Source organism: Medicago truncatula, chromosome 4, assembly GCF_003473485.1.
Source record: "Medicago truncatula cultivar Jemalong A17 chromosome 4, MtrunA17r5.0-ANR, whole genome shotgun sequence".
In the NCBI taxonomy this organism is placed as follows: domain Eukaryota; kingdom Viridiplantae; phylum Streptophyta; class Magnoliopsida; order Fabales; family Fabaceae; genus Medicago; species Medicago truncatula.
Window position 1 is genome coordinate 52,228,701 of NC_053045.1, and position 18,712 is coordinate 52,247,412.

An 18,712-nucleotide genomic window follows, 5' to 3' on the forward strand; every position below is an offset into this window, starting at 1 on the left:
ACGGAGTCACAAATAGTCTATCCCTATTTTGATATGAATAAATCCAATTGGTTTGAAAGATGAGCACGAAAAGAGGGGTACATAATAAATTTAACGAGTAAATAGTCAATTTCCTTCTTGAAATTGTAAGTTTCATCAATTATCCTCTGAAATTAACAAAACTTCAATTACCCCCCTGAAATTTCACGTTAGTCAATTTACCCCCTCCGTCAAATTTTTCTGTTAGAGAACATGACGTTTTGCAAATACCCCCCTGAAGTTTTGCACTTATGTGCAAAATGCCCTCCAAACTTAAAAATTTATATTATTTTTTTCTTAAAAACAAACAATTAATAGTTAAATATTAAAACTAACTATTAATTTTGGAATTTTGGAAAACTACATGCATATATACATCAAAATAGGCTCCAAAATGGGGGAAAATATGTATTTTTTAAAGTGACAATAATGAGATGATGTGTGGATTAATATTGGGCGTTGTGTAGTTTAAATGGTTTGAGCAAATTGTTGAAGGAGTTAAAAGACTAAGATGGTGAAGGAGAAAATATAAATTTAAATCTGATTAGAAATAACCATTATTGTCACTTTAAAAATACACATTTTTCCCTATTTTGATGTATATATGTATGTAGTTTTTCCAAACTCCAAAATTAATAGTTAGCTTTAATATTTAACTATTAATTGTTTGTTTTTAAGAAAAAAATAATATAAATTTTTAAGTTTGGGGGGCATTTTGCACATAAGTGCAAAACTTCAGGGGAGGGTATTTGCAAAACGTCATGTTCACTAACAGAAAAATTTGACGGAGGGGGTAAATTGACTAACGTTGTGAAATTTCAGGGGGGTAATTGAAGTTTTGTTAATTTCGAGGGGTAATTGATGAAACTTACAATTTCAGGGGGGAAATTGACTATTTACTCTAAATTTAACATTGTTAAATTTCAAAAACCCTTCCAATTGTATTCCGGATTGCAAGTCCTTTTGGTTATGGGTTGCGGTAGTTCAAATTAGAGTAATCTTCAATTTAGCCAACGTAAAAAATTAGGAAATCATTTCCGAAGAATTATGGTTTGCAATTTTGGGTGAAGGTTTTCCAGAAGAAGGTGGGGGTGAAAGTTTGTTGTGAGTTTTCCAGAAAAAGGGTGGGGTGAACAAGTGAAAGAGTTATTGTATTTTATTTTATATAAAGGGCAAAATTGGAACTTTGTGTTAAATATTGAGGTGAAGATATAAATGTAGGGGTGTGGGGTCCCCGAGTTTATTAGGTTGGGCTAAAATGCCCTATTTAAATATGCCCTTTAAAATTGCTACTCGAGCCCGACCCTTTAACGCTATTGGTCGACCCTTATTTATTTTCATTTTTTTTGAAACATTACAAAAAGTCCCACAATTTTTTTTACAAGCATTATTTTTATTTATCCAAAAATTATAATAAATAAAAACAAAAGTAAAATAAAAACACGAATGTTTTAGCGTGGCACAACCCCATTAAATTTTTCCAACTTCCATCTTAAGAACTTTTCAAGTTTAACGATTCATAAAATCTTCAACTTTTCGTTTGAAAAAAAACTTGAACTTTTTTCTTTCTTTAATATCCATGCATTGAACTATCTTGTAATTGATTTCATCAAATAAAAAATGTGTGTTGCTACTTGCTAAAGAAATATAAAACTTAGTGTTTCATATTATTATTAATTATTTTCCCTCAAAAAAAAATATTATGAATTATTTATCATTTTAAGTTATGTGGGCCAAATAAACTACTTATGACCCATACATACTAACTTTAATGGGTACCAGGTTATTTAGGGTCAGGCTACAAAGTCCTAAAAAAACCGGATTTAGAATTTAAAAGCATAAACTCTTGTATTTTCAGGTTGGACGAGTTGGTCGATATATTATTTTTGGTATTAAGTGAACTTTTCTTTTTTGCTACAAAAATTGAAGTTTTTTTTTTTGGAACTGTGTATCCTCTTTGCACGCAACTAGACATATCAAGTGGAAGATCCTCAAAAAAATTAGATAGAAGATATTTACAATCAATTGGTCAAATAATTTCGCCAGTATGTAATAAAGATTGTCGTTTTTATTTGAACAGTGTTGATTTTGTTTTCCAGATCAAAAGATGTTATATGATAAGGCTCGGGTGACTTCGAGAATGATGAATAAATTAATCATCCTTTCCTTGGGTGTGATTTTTTGGTAGCATTTGACATATTCAACGACGGTGAGGAATTTCAACGGCAATTCCAGTTGATGTTGACGAGGATGCTCTTTATTAGGCGGTTCTCACACTTTCGGGAAGGATATCTCTTTGGGTTTTCAGGTTACTTGGTTAGCTACTATATGAATTGTGTGGAAGGAGCGCGATACTCGAATCTTCGGTATCAATTTTTTAACTCTTCTCATTGATCGTATCAAACTTCATTCTTGATGGTGGCTGAAAACGCATAAACCACTTTCATCCTTGGTGGTCCAACCCGCTGGCATGTTTCAACATTAACTTATTGTTCTGAGTTCCTCTTTTTGCTACGCTAGTTCTCTAGCTTTTTTTGTTTTGTATATATATATATACTCCTGTATCCCTTCTAGGAACTCCTTTTTCTTATTAGAGAGGTTTTTTTTTATCAATTTTGCTTTTGGCCTATTAATAAAAAGACTAGTTGGTGCTCCATCCATTCCTGAGGTGAGGAACAAGGTGGCACCTGAGGTGATGCTAGAGGCATCATCTTGTGTTGTTAACTATTTCAAGACATAATTTTCTGATGGGGTGCAGGAGGCACAATCATCTGATCGAACATGTTATATGATAAGGCGATCATTTTAGATGGACATGAATCCAATTCTCTTATTGGGTCTATATTTACGATGTTCTTTACGGATTTTCTTGTTAGACGACGACTCATCGAATAAATTAATTGGGTCGAGCCTTTTAAGTTGTATATTATTAAAGAATTTTTTTCTCCACCCTCTGTTCTTCTTGTGCACACTACAACAGTTTAGATTATACAATCTATACAATGTAAAAACACCCTATTAACACTCTACAACATTTTGGATTGAGTAGTGTATTTGAACATCAATTTGTTTGACAACTAAATGGACAATCACATTTTTATAAAGAAAAGTATGTATTAACACAAATATCAAAATAATAGAGAGAGAAAGTAAAAATATAATGTGAGTATGAGAGAGAAAGTTGTCACAAAAATTGTTAGAAAATGATTGCACAAATATCATTTCTCTTTTGGATTCCATAATTCAAACAAAATGAGCTCATATTTTAAAGACTAAGTACTTTATTTCCAATGCAAGTACTCTATTTCCGTATAGTCCATTTCAATATTTTAAATCCAAATATCAAACTCTGATAACAAAAGGGAAGAAAAAAAAATCAGAGAAGTTAAAAAAGACCCATATTAGGGTCGAACAAACTCAACACCTATTGCATTTGCTAAGAGGACAAAGGCTATATCAGGAGGGGCTTCATTCAAAATAACAAGGCTACTATCACTAAGAGCACCCTTTTTAGCTAGAAAATCAGCTGCAACGTTACCCTCACGCAATGTATGTCATAAACTAACCACCCAATCTCTACGAAGAAGCTGTTTAATAGCCATGATTAAATTTCCATATTTGTGATGAACATTCAAATCTTTTTGGACGAGGTCAACAACAGTAGTTGAATCAGAGTGACACACCGCATGCTTAAATTCAGTATCCCAACACAGTTTCAGCAGCCTGCATGTATTGTCAGTTGGCAACGTCCTAGTATGAATTCAGTAGCTCTTAATGTTGATGGTAATGTATTCCTTGATTCCAACTTGGGAGGTTTTGGTGGTCTTATTCGGGATCATACAGGTTCTTTTTTGCATGGTTTCTTTGGAAAAATTAGTAGACCTTGCATTCTCCATATTGAGATTTTAGGTTTATAACATGGTTTGAAACTCTGATTTTAATATAGATATACTATTTGGAATAGTTTTTTTTAAGGAATATTCCTAATAACTATTCTATATAAAAAAATCCTAATAGTTCAATAAAAGATCTTGTCAAAAAAAAGTTCAATAAAATAATTTAGTCAAAATAAAAGTAAATCTTTTATACCAAAATCAAATCTTTTATTTAACACATATAATAAAGGGTTAATTAAGTAAATGGTCCCTATAAATATTTAGAATTTTGTTTTTAATCCCTACAAAATAAAATCACACTTTTAAGTGCCTATAAAATTTTTCATCAGCATTTTTATTCTCTATAAAATTTTTCCATCAGCATTTTTAGTCCATATAAAAAAATTTCATCAACATTTTTGGTCCCTAAAATGCTTAAAGAAATTGTTACAGGGACTAAAAAATGTGATTTTATTTTGTAGGGACTAAAAACAAAATAGTGAATATTTATAGGGACTAAAAACTTAAATAACCCTATAATAAAAAACGCACGTTATAAAAAAAAATTCGCCATCAATAATTAAAGACATGTCCACTTTATTTGAAACTTGATACACAAGTTTTACAAAAAAAAAATAAAATAAAATCTTTTTTATCAAAATAAAATCTTTTAACAAATATAAGAAAGAACGCACGAATTTCGGCGTGTAATAATTAGGGCAACAAGAAACTTTGTTTGCGTATTGATTTTGTTTCCCAAATCAAGCTATAAGCCCACAATCCTAATCTATAAATACATATCTCTTGTTAAACCCTAACATCACTCTTTTTGTCTTTGAATATCACAATTCACAACTCAAACTCTTCCAAGAAAACAAGAATATCATATTCACATCTCAACATCACAAAAGTCTAGTCTTTGAAGATCGTCTCCACCGTTAAGGTAAAAACATGTTGATCTTATATTCTTATGTTTGAAGCGTTTTAACGCAATTGCTATTTTTTTTTGTTCTTGTTTTATGTTTGTTTTTTGTTTTACTATGTTCTTGTATTTGTTTTCTTTGACGATGCTTGTTTTTCTCTTCTCTCCATATGTCATTCTATTTAGTGTAAATAACCATCCAACTTGCACCCAGAAAGAAAAGAACCATTCAACTCATATCAAAGTTTTATGTCTGGATGTTAGCTTTGATAAACCTCTAAAATTTCTTATATTCTTTATGTTTTTATTTTTCTTATTGTATTATATCTTTATTTTGTTTATCTTTCTTATATTCTTTATGTTGTTGATTTTTCTTACTGCATTGAAACCTTAGATTTCGACTGTTATTTTTTTCGTTCTTACTATACTTTAACGTTACCAGTATTATATTATAATTCTTTTACATTGGTTTTTATTTATAAGACTCTCACACAAGTATTAGTTTTTTATAGGACTCAGCAAGAAGAGATGCATTGTTATTATTTAAGAAAATTGTTTCAGAATTTTTGACTAGTTTTTCTAACTGTTGTTTTTTTCTTTAAATTTGTAGAATGGGCCGCGCAAAAATACCTATGAAATACATACAAAGTGCAAAATCTCGCAAAATAACTTTCAAACAAAGAAAGCAAGGATTAGAAAAGAAAATTTCTGAATTTTGTAAGAAGTCTGGGGCAAAGGCTTGCTTTATTGTGTATGATGGTGATCATAATACTGTTGAACCAATGACATGGCCAGAAGACCTTATAAGTGTAAACTCCTTGCTTCAAGAGTATCAAAATCAAAAGATTGAGAAAACTCCTAAGATATTTGATGTCAAGGACTACTTTGAAAATAAGAAAGAAAAGGTTGAAACAAAGATTAACAAAGTGCGCAGAGATATCATCAGTAACATCTATCCAACTTGGCATCCACATTTTAGTAACTTGGATGGGAATCAACTCAGAGACTTCATTGCTACTATAAATGCTAAGATTCAAGCTTGCAATCACAAAATCAGCATGTTGAAAAATATGCAACAAATTGAAACTAACACCTTGGATATATGTGAGATGATTGATTTTTCTGATCTTGGTGATTTTCCTCCTAGTTCACCATTAAACCAACTTAATGGGCTTGTGGAGATGAATGACCAAGTAGTTAATCCTGATTATACAAGTGAGATTGTGGATTTCACAAGTCTTGGTGATTTGCCTCCTAATTCATCATCAAACCAACTTAGTCAACATGTTAATCTTAATGACTGGAATCAACTAGATGATGGTGTTTTGTGCTGGGATTGTCAACCTGATGAGTTTGTTTGGAAAGATCTTTCTTTTTAATCTCAAAAAGAAGAGGGTGGTGCAAGTTTTGATGGTTTGAAACTAGCTTCTTGTTTGTATTTTGTTCTGACTATGTCTAGAGAAATTGCATTTATATTGACTTGAGTTTAAGTTTTCTATGTTTGTGTTCATGTTTAGTTGGTTAATTTAAGTTTGTGTCAGGTATTCATTTGATCCATCAACAGCACATATAATTTATGTTCTATAGATAGGAGTATATTGTTAGCAATTGCTCTCTAAGGATGAAAGAAAAGTAGATAAAATTATATTATAAACATGTTCCAAGGCTCCGTCATCGTAAAGCATTCTTGTAAAAGCCACCTCCAGAAACAAAAGAGCGTTATTCGTCATAGCAATCGGTGAATCTACTGTCACCATTTCTTCTCAGACAATGATATGAGCTTCCCAAAAGATTGAAGAAATATGTTAGGTTCCTCCCTCAAAATTTAAGACAATACAATGTTATGTGAAGTGAAAATTCAGGTCTATTCTAGACAATCTATGACAACTTTTTTTATGAAGGTTCCTTTACACAAAGTAATACTGATAAAATAAAATGAAGGGATTGCCAAAATGACAGTATCAACCCAAACCATTATTAGTGGTTAGCACGTAAGCAACTATTAAGCAAAATGGTTGACGCGAGAAATTAAGGAGAACATGAAAAAATAATGAAGAGCGACCAACAAATTGGTATTGTTAATTGTTGGAAGACAATATCATATTATATGAAGTGACAAACTTACAGTATGAAGTTAATAGGAAATCAACTGCTTAAGATTTAACAACTTATATTTCATCACACACAAACACAAGTATTTTATCATAATCTCAACCGTTGGTTGAATCAACAGTTATATACCTATATTATAGGGTTTATTAGAATTTAAACCCGGCTTTTCCGTAGCGCCGCCATGGCTGTAACCCTTGTGGCGGCCGCCAAGCAAAATCCACCACACCACCGCATTTTGTGCATTCAATAGTGAAGTTAGTTCTTTTTCAGATGTTTCATTGTGTGAATTCAACAAAGATTCCCCTTTTACAACTAGCTAGGTAAGTGAAGATCAAACTCTTCAGTTGTATGCACGTAATCACTCCAACATATGAAGAGCGCGGATCTAGTTAATTTTTGCACATGCTACAAATTTAGGTTCTATCCTTTTCATTTTGAATCTATACGATTAAGATAAACATTACATATAAGAGGACAAATGAGAGGAATTGAAGCAAGCCTTAAATGCATTTGTTACAACAAATCATCATGTATATCTAATTGACATAGGACATTAAGATCTTTGAAACTGGAAAAATAGAAGCATATAATCATTAACTTGATATCATTAGTCATTAGATTATTACACCATGTGACTTGAACACATGTCACCTGGTTTTACATTACAATATACCTCTAACAATCATTTCACGAAGAAGTTTCACCGTCTTATCATTCTTGCCATTTTCAAACAAAGCACGAATAAGAGTTTCGTAAGTTACAGCATTAGGGGTGCAACTGTTGTCTTCCATTTTTGACACTAAGGACAATGCGTCATCAAACAAGCCCTCTTTACAAAGCCCATTGACCATCACACTGTACATTTTAACATCTAAATGATAGCCCTTAATAAGAAGATTCTGATAAACCACTTGTGCATCCTTAAGTCTTCCATTTTTGCATAGTCCGTCAACAAGTATAGTGTAAGTATACATATTTGGCTGAATTCCTTGGTCTTTGATCTTCGTTAATAATGTGATTGCCTTGTCAACCTGATGGTTTTTGCACAAAGCATCCAATAAGGAATTGTAAGTGATAACATCAGCAGGTTGGCCTATATTATGCATCTCATCTATAAGATCCCAAACATCAGATATTCTTCCTGATTTGCAAAGTCCATCAATAAGTGAATTGTATGTTATAGTATCGGGAGCCATGTTTTTTATTTGCAGTTCTTTGAAGAGATTGACGGCTTCATCCACCATTTTTTTCTTACACAATCCATTAATCATAACACTGTAGCTTTGAACACTAGGAATCACTCCACTTCGAGCAATAGTGTTGAATACATATGTGGCCTTGTTCACTTCTTTAACCAAGAAATACCCATCCATCAAAGAAATATAAGTAAAAATATCAGGATCCACACCTTGTTTTATCATAACAGCTAACACATTTCTAGCTTGTTTAACTTCTCCTTCCTTACATAAACCATCAACCAATGTATTAAAAGTTTGAACATCCAGGCTGATGTTTTTCAACAACATTTGATTTAACAAACCAACTGCTTCTTTAAATTGACCCACAATACAAAAGCCATGTATTAGAGTAGTATAAGTGACAACATCCGGAAAAATTCTCTTGACAATCATTTCAGAACATAAAGCAGAGGCATCAATTATAAGTTTATTTTTGCACAAACTATGAATAATTGTATTGTACATGACCACATTAGGCCGAACCAACGGCCCATCAATCTTTCTAAGAACCTGCAGGGCAGCTCTTGTTTCTCCAGATTTACATAATCCGTCGACCAGAGTCCCATAAAAGTAACATGATTCAATTTAAATCCCTTCGCAATAACGTGATCATGAAAGTGAAGCGCTTTCCTAACTTGACCGGTAAGACACATTCCTTTCATAACTGTAGTCAATGTTATAGTATCAGGCTCAAAACCCAGCTTGAGAATCTTGGTCAATACAGAAAAAGCATAATTGAGGTGACCCAAGTGGCAGAAACAATTAATCAAGATGCTCGAATTAACAACATCAGTTTGAATTCCTCGGAGTTCCATTTGTCGAGAAAGGGAAATAACAATGTTGAAATGGTTGATTTTAACAAGGGAACCTAAGATCTTACCGAATTCGAAGATGGGTGGGGTAGGGTTTATATATAGCATACGATGGAATGAGGTAACGTCATCATCAACACATTAACATTTGATTGAGAGTGTAACATACAACGAAGAAGACACAAATTGTTAGGAGATATAACGTACCTTAACTTCTTCAACATCGTGGTTTTGGATTTTGGTTCTTCAATTCAATTTGGAACAAATAACTAGCACGAAAATTTATATTTGGGAAATGTTGATGAGTTTAAATGGTTACAATTTTTGAAAATTTACGTGAAATTTATATTTGGGAAATAACTAGCTTTTTATTTTTGAAATATTTTACTTTTTTTTTTTAAATTTATTTTTTAATCTTTAAAGTGTTATGGGACACTCGTTGATAAATCATTTATAAATTTTTTTTAGGGAAAGATCCCTTGTATTTAGACAACAATTCTAGGCTCTCTTGCAACCACTTCCACCAAGTTGACTCAATATTTTTTTTTTCTTTCTTAAATATGTTTTTGATACTTATAAATATATCAATTTTTTCGTTTTAATCATTTTAAAAAATTTCTTTAACTTTTAGTATTAATAAAATTTTCAATCATCACTTTTGATCATTATTTTTCAATCATCATATGATTGTGTTTTGTTCTGACTATACTAGAGAAATTACATTAATATTGTTTGTATTGTGAACTTTGTTCGACGTTCAAGTTTACTTTAATTCATAAAGTTGTTTAATTTTAAGCTCTCAATCTATATTTTCAACAAAAAAAACTCTCAATCCATACTGATGAAATTCAGTCAACTTCAATTCAGGTAGTTAACATATGCGGCTTTAGTAAAGCTTGTACTGTATGACAAAAACTCTGATTACAAAATTCAAAAAAGAATTGATTAATAAGAACATGACTACATGTTTGAAAAAGTCATACTAAGACACCAAAATTGAAACCGTCTTTATTTTATTCTATCAATCAAATTTAAACTTTAAGAAATAAACCTAACACATTTTAGATATGAATTATCACCTTACATACAATCGATAGAGAAATTCTTACATGATCACACACATCATGCAAACACACAAAAATGCATATCAATTACTTGTTATTTAAAAAAATATACATTATTTAATTATTTCCTCTTTCTATCTTTTCTTTTCTCAAATATGTAATATGTGTGTGTGCCTAAATAGAATGTCTAAAATACTTGTGATCAACTATTTTTCCGATTGTTATGCCAGCTTTTGAAAAAATTACATTAAGTAGTATTTTCAACCAGAGTATAACGACATTTTGGCCAAATATTTGCCTAAACCATCATAAATTTTCTTTAAAATGTTTTTGCCCAAAAACTATTCCTACAAAGTAACACAATTTTATATATATGTTATATATTTATTAGTTCTAGAGTAATGATAGCAACACACCCAAAATCATTGGTGGGAATATAACTTATAATCAGCAAAATTTGCATTGGAAACATGACCCCAAGAAAAGGCCATCAACAGCACATATAATTTATGTTCTACAGATATATTGTTAGCAATTGCTATCTAAGGATGAAAAAGGAGTAGGTATATAGTAATAATGAGTTATTAACATGCTCCACGACTCTATCATCGTCAAGCAAACGCCACCTCCGGAAACAATAGCGCATTACTCATCACAGCAAGCAATCAACGACGAATCTACTGCCACCATTTCTTCTCAGACAAAGAAATGAGCTGCCAAAAGATTGAAGAAATGTGTTAGGTTCCTCTCTCTCAAAATTGAAGACAATACAGTGTTATGTGAAGTGAAAATTCAAGTCTGTTCTGGAGAATCTATGACAATACCATGTTATATTTAGTGAAAAACTTGGTAAAAAAATTCACAATTCTAGAAAATATTTGACTCTAAATTCAAAAAATCAGGCCAAAGGCAGCAGTCAATCTATGATGCTAACAATAAAGAATAAAGTTCAGGAAAAATGATATACAAGATGCAATAGAAGTCAAGAACCAATCAGTGAATCCTATGGGTACATATTGTTTGGCATAGGTCAAATTTCAATGCAAAAGATACTAGGTGTGCAGAGTGAGTGTATCACGTATACCTGATGGTAAGATATGCCATTTACAAGAAAATTTTGATCTAATAATAAAGGATCAAGTTAATGGGCTGGGCTCCTCCAAAGTAAATTAAAGGCGTGTGTGTGTGTGTTTTAGAGGGTAAAGTGTTAAGTTATTAGAAAACCAACAGTTTAGGATTCAACAACTTAATAGGTTATCGGCTTATCGCACATAGAAGTATTTTATCGTAGTCTCAATGTTGATTTAAACAATGGTTATAATTCTACACTCTACCCTCTAAAATATAGGTTTCAGTCTCACTTTAGACATACAAGACATGGATATAATACTCAATCCCAAAAATCAACCAAAATTTAAGATATATCCATCACCATCTTCATTATTAATCACAAGTCATAGTCTATACTGCAGACAAACAATGAGCATCAGTATAAGACAATGAACAAGTCAATCATGACAAAAGTTAAGGAGCATAAGCGGTATCTAATGCAGCACCAAATCATGAATAAATATAAGCCTCAAAGTAACAAAACAATCAAAGTCAATAGAAGATTGACCATAATTCATAATTGGAATCATCAAGATATGTAACCTTATTTGTTAAAAAGTATGAGATGATAGACAAAAAATTATGAGAGATCAAAGGGGTTATTTTTGTTTTTGGAAAGGAAGTTAGAGTGGGATAGAGCCAACCGGTCTCACGAAATTTGATTGAGATATACCAATTTGGGTTAAAGACACAAAGTGAGGAACTAACTTGAAATCATAATCAGTGACAACTAAGGATGAAAGCAAAGAATCAAATGTGAGAAGGTCAAAAATAGATTCTGAAAAAAGAAACACCGGGTTCATAAATCTTGGAAAAGTAAGTATCCTAGGAGGAAGAAATTCAACATGCAAAGAAGAATGTTCAGGAAAGATGAAAAGTATGTGTTGATGAGGGAGAATAAAAAGGATGGAGAAGTGAGTAAACAATAACCCCTCAAGTTTGTAGATAAAAAATCAGAAAGCAAAAGTGCAAATGAAGAGGTAGATTCAACTGTTGTGGGCTATGTGGCAAAGCAGATGCCAACCTGTAAGTTTACTTCAATGCGTCATTCGAGCGTGTTCAACCAAATGTTGATTTGGGTCCATGAATGGGGGAAACTAGTGTTGAGTCAAGAAGGCATCGTGTGGTGTGATTGCTGCAGTGAACGATGCAATGGTGGAGATTGTGAGCACAACAAAGGTATGATTGCCATCACGTCTGACCAGAGATGATTTGTTGGGTGGTGGTATCGTTCCTGACACCAGTCAAGCGCAATGGCTATATTCGAGTTTCCTTTCCAAAAAAAATGGGCCAAGCCAAACCTATAAATGTTTCAAACAGCAGAACCCTAGTGAAATTTTGTTTCAGCAATCACAAACTGTTCACCGTAAGTACAAGGTAAATGTGTGGAGGGGAGTTAGAAAGGAGTATTCATAGATAACCTTTGGTTTTGAGAGTGTTGGGGAGTGAGTGTAAGATGATAAGCTATAAATAATAGAGAGAGAAGCAGTAGAGGTTATCTTTTTTTTTTTTTGAGAGGAGTAGAGGTTATCTTTGGTTTTGGAAAAGAACTAAGATTGTGATGAAACACTATTTTGCTTTACATTTTGATCCAGTTCCTAAACATCATTTCCAAGAAGATGCCCTGCTGTGAAAAGCAATGAGGAAGGGGAATTAAGTCAAAGAAATTACAAGGGTATAGATACCAAGTCCTAACTTGTTTCTCTTGTACTTTTGGAAGGCCGGCTAGTGAATACTAGATTTATAGATAATAGCTTTCAAATATATGTCAGGCAGTCCTTTCACTTGGATTTATATAAACAGAAACTCTTAGTTAGCATCTTTTTAAGGCTCACAAAAATGCCATGCATAGGAACTATTGGTTTATTTCTACCTAGGTATGCAAAACCTCACAAAAGAACAGCCAATGTAACCAATTGCCCTTGTTGTTAACTGACAACATAACTTCGACGTGGCTACAACCATCTTTGAAATATAGAAGTAGTTCATTTAACACTGACAAAAAACCACATAGTAGCTTGCAAATGCAGACAGGAAAACAAAACAAAAATGCATACCCAAAACAATGAAAGACAGAACCAAGCATTCGTATATATATATGCATGTGTGTCACCAACCTGGCGAGCAACTTGTGCTAGTCTTCGGCTTTCCCGAGATGATTCAGCCATTGTACAAGACGTCTGAGGCTCCACGTCACCATTTTCCTTCTCTCCACAAATTTTCTTTGAATTGCTATTTTCTGGAGAGCAGCCTACACCACCACTGCTTACAGACCCCTTCTTACGCTTTCTCTGGAATGTGTACTTGATAAGCTTATCATTTTCGAATCGACTAGAAACTTTCTCATCTAAATCGGATACTTTAGGTTCCATTTTATCTGGTGACCCATCAGCTGCCTTAACATCTTTACAACCTGAAACCTCCATACTTACAGTGGACAAACCTTCTTGTCTTGTCAAATCTGATTTATCCAATGGTTCCTTATGATCTTCAATCTTGTTCCTAGAACTGCAGCCTTTAAGAAATAATTCCCCTTTTTCAGTATCGGTATGAGATCCTAATTGCTTGACTGCTGTAGTTGCACCAGCTGGTGCTTTGACAAAAGGAGATATTAGATCCTTCTGAGCTTCATTTTCATGGGCCATAGAAGAATTCACCATAGAACGGTCATTGTTACCCAATAGATGATGAGAATATTTTGCACAAGACAGGTATGATTTTTTATTTCTTTCCTTAACCCGACCAGAATGCAATCTAGATCGATGAGTATTCCTCATCCTAAATCTTCTGCGTCTTCTATGAACTAGATTTTTTATAAGGTCAGCACCTGCTTTTACTACTTTAAGTTTATTTGGTTGCTCAACTGTTGCAGTTGCGCCAGTGGGAGCTTCAGCCAATGGAGACGTTTGATCCTTCAGAGTCTCATTTTCATGTGTCATAGAAGCATTAACCTTGGAAGGGTCATTGTTATCCGATACATGAAAAGAATCTTTGGCTACAGATAGATATGATTCTTTATTTGTTTCCTTAACCCAACCAGAATGCAATCTAGATCGATGAGTCTTCCTACTCTTAAATCTTACGTTTTTTTTACGAACTAGATCTTTGACAAGGTCAGCATTTGCTTTCATCGTTTTAAGTTCGTCTGGTTTTTCCATTTCACAAATAATATCAGCCTTGCCATTAGTTGTAACAGTTGCTTCCTTGCCTTCTTCATGTGCTCCTACTAAAGATTCATCCCGCGCATTGTCTAAATGTCCTGAAACAGACACATTTCCATCAAAAAGGCTCCTTTCAAGCGCTCGTATTCTCTGAGTACATCCATTTCTATAGAGCTCGGGCTCTTTCCTCCTTATGACTATGGATGCAAAATCTGGATTATGAATGTAGCAACTGTTTGCATGATCATGAGACCCACAGAACTTACTTCCATTATCTGTTCCATTTACAGTAGGGTACCTAGAAACAGGAACCGATACTGGTTCAAACTGTAAAACAGGTGCCGAATGCACAGTTCCATCAGAAGGATCAAGTCTGTTCTCCTGCATAAAATTTCCATTAGCTGCAACTTCATCCTTCATGTTTTGTTCGACTGGGGGATTTGTTTGGTGTTTCGTAACATTCTCCAGCTCAGCCTGTGTTTCTCTCAACTCGGCCCTAAGGTCTCTAACTATTTCCTCAGCTTCCTGAAGCTGAGCTTCGAGCTCATCAATCTTCTTTTGCTGACTCAACGATGTCAGCTCTGCTTCTTTGACCTGTAAAAATTGTCATCTATCAAACATAACAGGAGATAGGACCTCAAAAAATGACTCGACGAGGAGGACTCCACTTCGTTAAACTTCCTAGATTGGCATATTATTTTACTGTTATGTCAGTGTATACCATAATTCTAGTAAGCTACCAATTTTCTGTGACATCAGATTAGTTTAGGCTCAAATGCTGAATGATAATGACCAGGAAGTAATTTCTATCTGAAAACGAGTATACACAGCTATTGAAGCATGGCTAAATTCACAATCAAGTCAGCTACAATGCTTCATTCTCAAACAAGACTTAGGGGCAACAAGATAAGTGCTTGCCCAAGAGACGTGCAGACACTGAATGATAAATATAGCAAATACATTCTCAATTGTATGTTGATTGCATTCCTTCAACGACTACCACCAATGTCATATTAAAAAAAGTATACTCACAATCCTTATTATTCTTCAAAAGAATTTTGTCAAACATAACAAAATGAATGGACAATTCAATTCAAATCTAACACAATAAAATGTAAAGTTCGAAACTTGCTCAATCAGTTAATCACACAAACAGAGAAACCAACTTCACATCAATAAAGTAGGTTAAACCCCAACCAACTTTCAAAACAAAACAAAAACCAAAATTTAAATTTAAATTTAAATCCAAAAATGACAAAAGAAAACAATTAAACAAAACAAAAAGCAACCCAATATAAGGAAGATTAATAAACCTTAGAATCCATCATTTGTTTGAGTCTAAGAAGCATGTGAAGTGCTTCATCTTTAGTAGAAGCAAGCTCTTGTTGAAAATGAGTTGATTTTCTCTCGGAAACCAAAATTCGCGCCGCAGCTTCCTTAGCAGTGTTGAGTATAATATCAGCATAAGCCTTCTTCAAAGCCGTTAATTTCTGATCAAACAAACAAAAACAAAATCAAAATCCAAAACCCCAGAAGAAAGAATAATCACATAATCAAACATAAACATTTTACTCATTTGAACATAACCCATTAACCCTTAATAAAAAAATAATAATCAATCTTTATAATTGTTGAAATGAAACAATAAAGAAAAAAAACATGGTTGGCGGCGGAAGAAACAGTAGAAAAACGGTTTACCTCGGAATCTTCCATTGTCGATTAATGCATTCAGAGGATGTTTGGTGGTTGGTGATGATGAAGGTGGTTTCGTCGGTTAAGAAACCAACGACAAGAATTGAAAGGGGAAAGAAAGAGAGAGTGAATTGTGGGTTGAAGAGTTTGTTATTGTTTTTTAATTTTATTTTTTTTATTTTCGATTCTTTTTCCCTCTTTCAAAAGAAGTAGTAGCTTGTTGTGTCTGTTAGGAAGTGAAGGAGATTACTAGAATACCCTTGTATGAGCGCAATTACATACATTTACCACGTCGTAATCATAAACCGTAACACTGGCTTTGTGGGACCATGTTCTGGTCTTCCGTTTTTCGTATTCCCGCAAATTAGACCATGGACCCTGCTCCACTACCAACGTGGAGTAGAGTAGCCAGTCAATTCAAGTAAAACAACCTTAAAACGCCAACGTTTGGTTTCTCTGCTTAAGACAAATATCTTATTTTTAGTTGTTACACTTAAAATTCTCTTTTGAGTTTAATGAGAGATTGAGTTGCAACCAAAGAACTCATCATTGTTAAAAAAAAAGTTGAAGGAGACATTTGTTATTTATTCCATGAATTAGTCTATACAATTGTGCACAAGCATATATCTTCCCACAAAACAATATTTTCTATTTATTTTTTACTGGAAAAGGAATTTCATTCATTAAGAGGAGATCCATGCAAAAGAGAAGTCATAATAACTTGACAAAGAACATTACCTTCCCGTGACATAAAACAAGAACAAGGCTATCTGCAACAGCATTATATTCTCTTTTTACTGAGCTAACAGAACTATTGTCTAGCCTGGCAGTAATTTCTCAGTAGTCTATGTATGATTAATTTTTTGGTTTAATTGCATTTTTGGCCCCCTATATTTCAATAAGTTGTGATTTTGGTCCCCTAACTAATTAAAATACAAAACAATCTCCTATGTAATGGATCTTTGGCAATTTTGGCCCCCTAACTAATTCGAACACGAGAGAGATTCAATCGGAGCAAATCCATGGCGGTGATGAAGCAGTAGCAGAAAGCTTCAAGATTTTGGAACAAAGGGTTTTGGAGAGAGAATCACTGTTTTAGAGAGAGATGAGAAGAAGAAGGGCTAGAATCAGATTTTGGAACACAATTTCCTTCCTTTTTTTCTTTCTTTTTTATTTTTTTAGTTATTTGTTGTTTTTTTCATTTATTTAATTCTTTAATTTATATGTGGCGTTTTTTTATTTATTTTTAATTAAAACAATGCACATGCGGCGCCTTTGAAGTGTGACGTCAGCGTTGACCGAGTCAAAATTGGTCTAGGGGGCCAAAACTGCTAAAGATTCAATACATAGGGGGCTGTTTTGTATTTTAATTAGTTAGGGATCCAAAATTGCAACTTCTTAAAACATATGAGGCCAAAAATGCAATTAAGCCTCTTTTTTTTTTTTTTTAGTGCAAGAATATATATGACTAACGTTATGCGTGGATCTTGAAGTAATTTTCAAATCACCTGATGGTAGTAGAGGCCTAGAGGGTTACAACTGGATAATGGTCACACAATAATACTCGTCTTTTAGATCATGGATCCAAGAGTAAGTCTTGACCCAATCCGAAACAACGATCAATCTTAATCCTCCACTTCATCTCACAACAAAAATTTATTGCAGATTTGGCATAGAAGTAGTAACTTCAATCCACGAGCACATGTCAATCCAAAGAAATAAGTTAGTGTGTTATTATTAGATTTGTGGTTGGGGCATTGGCACGGATAATCTATTGATTCTTTTTTTTCTTTTTTTTTTAAGTTTGTTGTGGTCTGATCAAGGGAGGAAGACAGGATAGGTTTCAATTCAAGCACCGGAAAGGTTAAGGAAGTTGCAGACTTGCTTTTGTTGGAAATCATTCGAATAGGAGGATGATAGGAGTAGGACAGCTTCCTTCTTGTTTTCAAAAAAGGAAAGCTTCATTCTAACGAGTTTGGTCGCTTTGGTCAAGCTGATGAAAAATGTGAAAATGGTGTGTGTGTGTGAGTGTTATGGGCGAAATGTGGAGGGGGCGGTAACATGTCGTCATTCACGTATCTAACGCCATGTAGGTTGCATGAGGTTGAGTTTTGTTAGCCACTTCATTATTTAACTAAGAGCAATGATATTTGAACAACCATTTGCTAACAATTTTGATGACAATCTCCTTTTTCTCTCTTATTATTGGTCAAAAACAATAAAGAGAGAAAAAAGAAGAGAGAGTAAGAATATAATGTGAGTATGAGAGAGAAAGTTGTTTAAAAGTTGTCAAAAAATAGTTGTACAAATATCATTTCTCTTTAACTAAAGAACAAAATAATAGTATTATATGGATAGAAAAGAAAGAGTCATCGTGAACATAGTTTAGTTGGTATGGACATGCATTATTATATGCAGGGGTCGGAGTTCGAACCTCGGATACCCCACTTATTCACAACAACAAAAGAAAACTAACTTAAAATAAGGATTCATTTCAAGTCTAGCTAATATTTTAGATGTAATTTTAAGTACTTTTGTAAATCTTCTTTGAATTGGAAGGTCTTCCCCTGTTTTAGACTATAGCATATACCCTCATCCAAAATTATTTAAATCTTATTTATATATATATATATATATAATACACATAGCAATGTGATAGACTTGCACTATTATCCTTACAATATAATCAATGTTACAATTTAGAATAA

At 33.2% G+C, this 18,712-nt stretch overlaps 3 protein-coding genes across 3 annotated transcripts; 1 reads left to right on the plus strand and 2 right to left on the minus strand.

Moving 5' to 3' along the window:
* The first annotated feature begins 4,678 nt into the window (after positions 1 to 4,678).
* LOC25493777 (agamous-like MADS-box protein AGL80) lies at positions 4,679 to 6,313 on the plus strand. The gene is made up of 2 exons (XM_013602385.3): positions 4,679 to 4,836; positions 5,426 to 6,313. Exon 2 carries the CDS (start codon positions 5,427 to 5,429, stop codon positions 6,192 to 6,194), a length of 768 nt encoding a protein of 255 aa, XP_013457839.1. The 5' UTR covers positions 4,679 to 4,836; position 5,426; the 3' UTR covers positions 6,195 to 6,313.
* A 1,139-nt stretch (positions 6,314 to 7,452) lies between these two features.
* On the minus strand, positions 7,453 to 8,759 carry LOC25493778 (pentatricopeptide repeat-containing protein At1g62670, mitochondrial). The gene has a single exon (XM_024781641.2). The coding sequence runs from the start codon at positions 8,628 to 8,630 to the stop codon at positions 7,590 to 7,592; it is 1,041 nt and encodes a 346-aa protein (XP_024637409.1). The 5' UTR covers positions 8,631 to 8,759; the 3' UTR covers positions 7,453 to 7,589.
* Positions 8,760 to 10,443: 1,684 nt separating this feature from the next.
* Positions 10,444 to 16,185, minus strand: LOC25493779 (uncharacterized). Its single transcript, XM_013602387.3, has 4 exons — positions 16,011 to 16,185; positions 15,626 to 15,802; positions 13,269 to 14,906; positions 10,444 to 10,754 (listed from the first exon to the last, which is right to left on the minus strand). Exons 1-4 carry the CDS (start codon positions 16,023 to 16,025, stop codon positions 10,719 to 10,721), a joined length of 1,866 nt encoding a protein of 621 aa, XP_013457841.1. The 5' UTR covers positions 16,026 to 16,185; the 3' UTR covers positions 10,444 to 10,718.
* Positions 16,186 to 18,712: the final 2,527 nt, after the last annotated feature.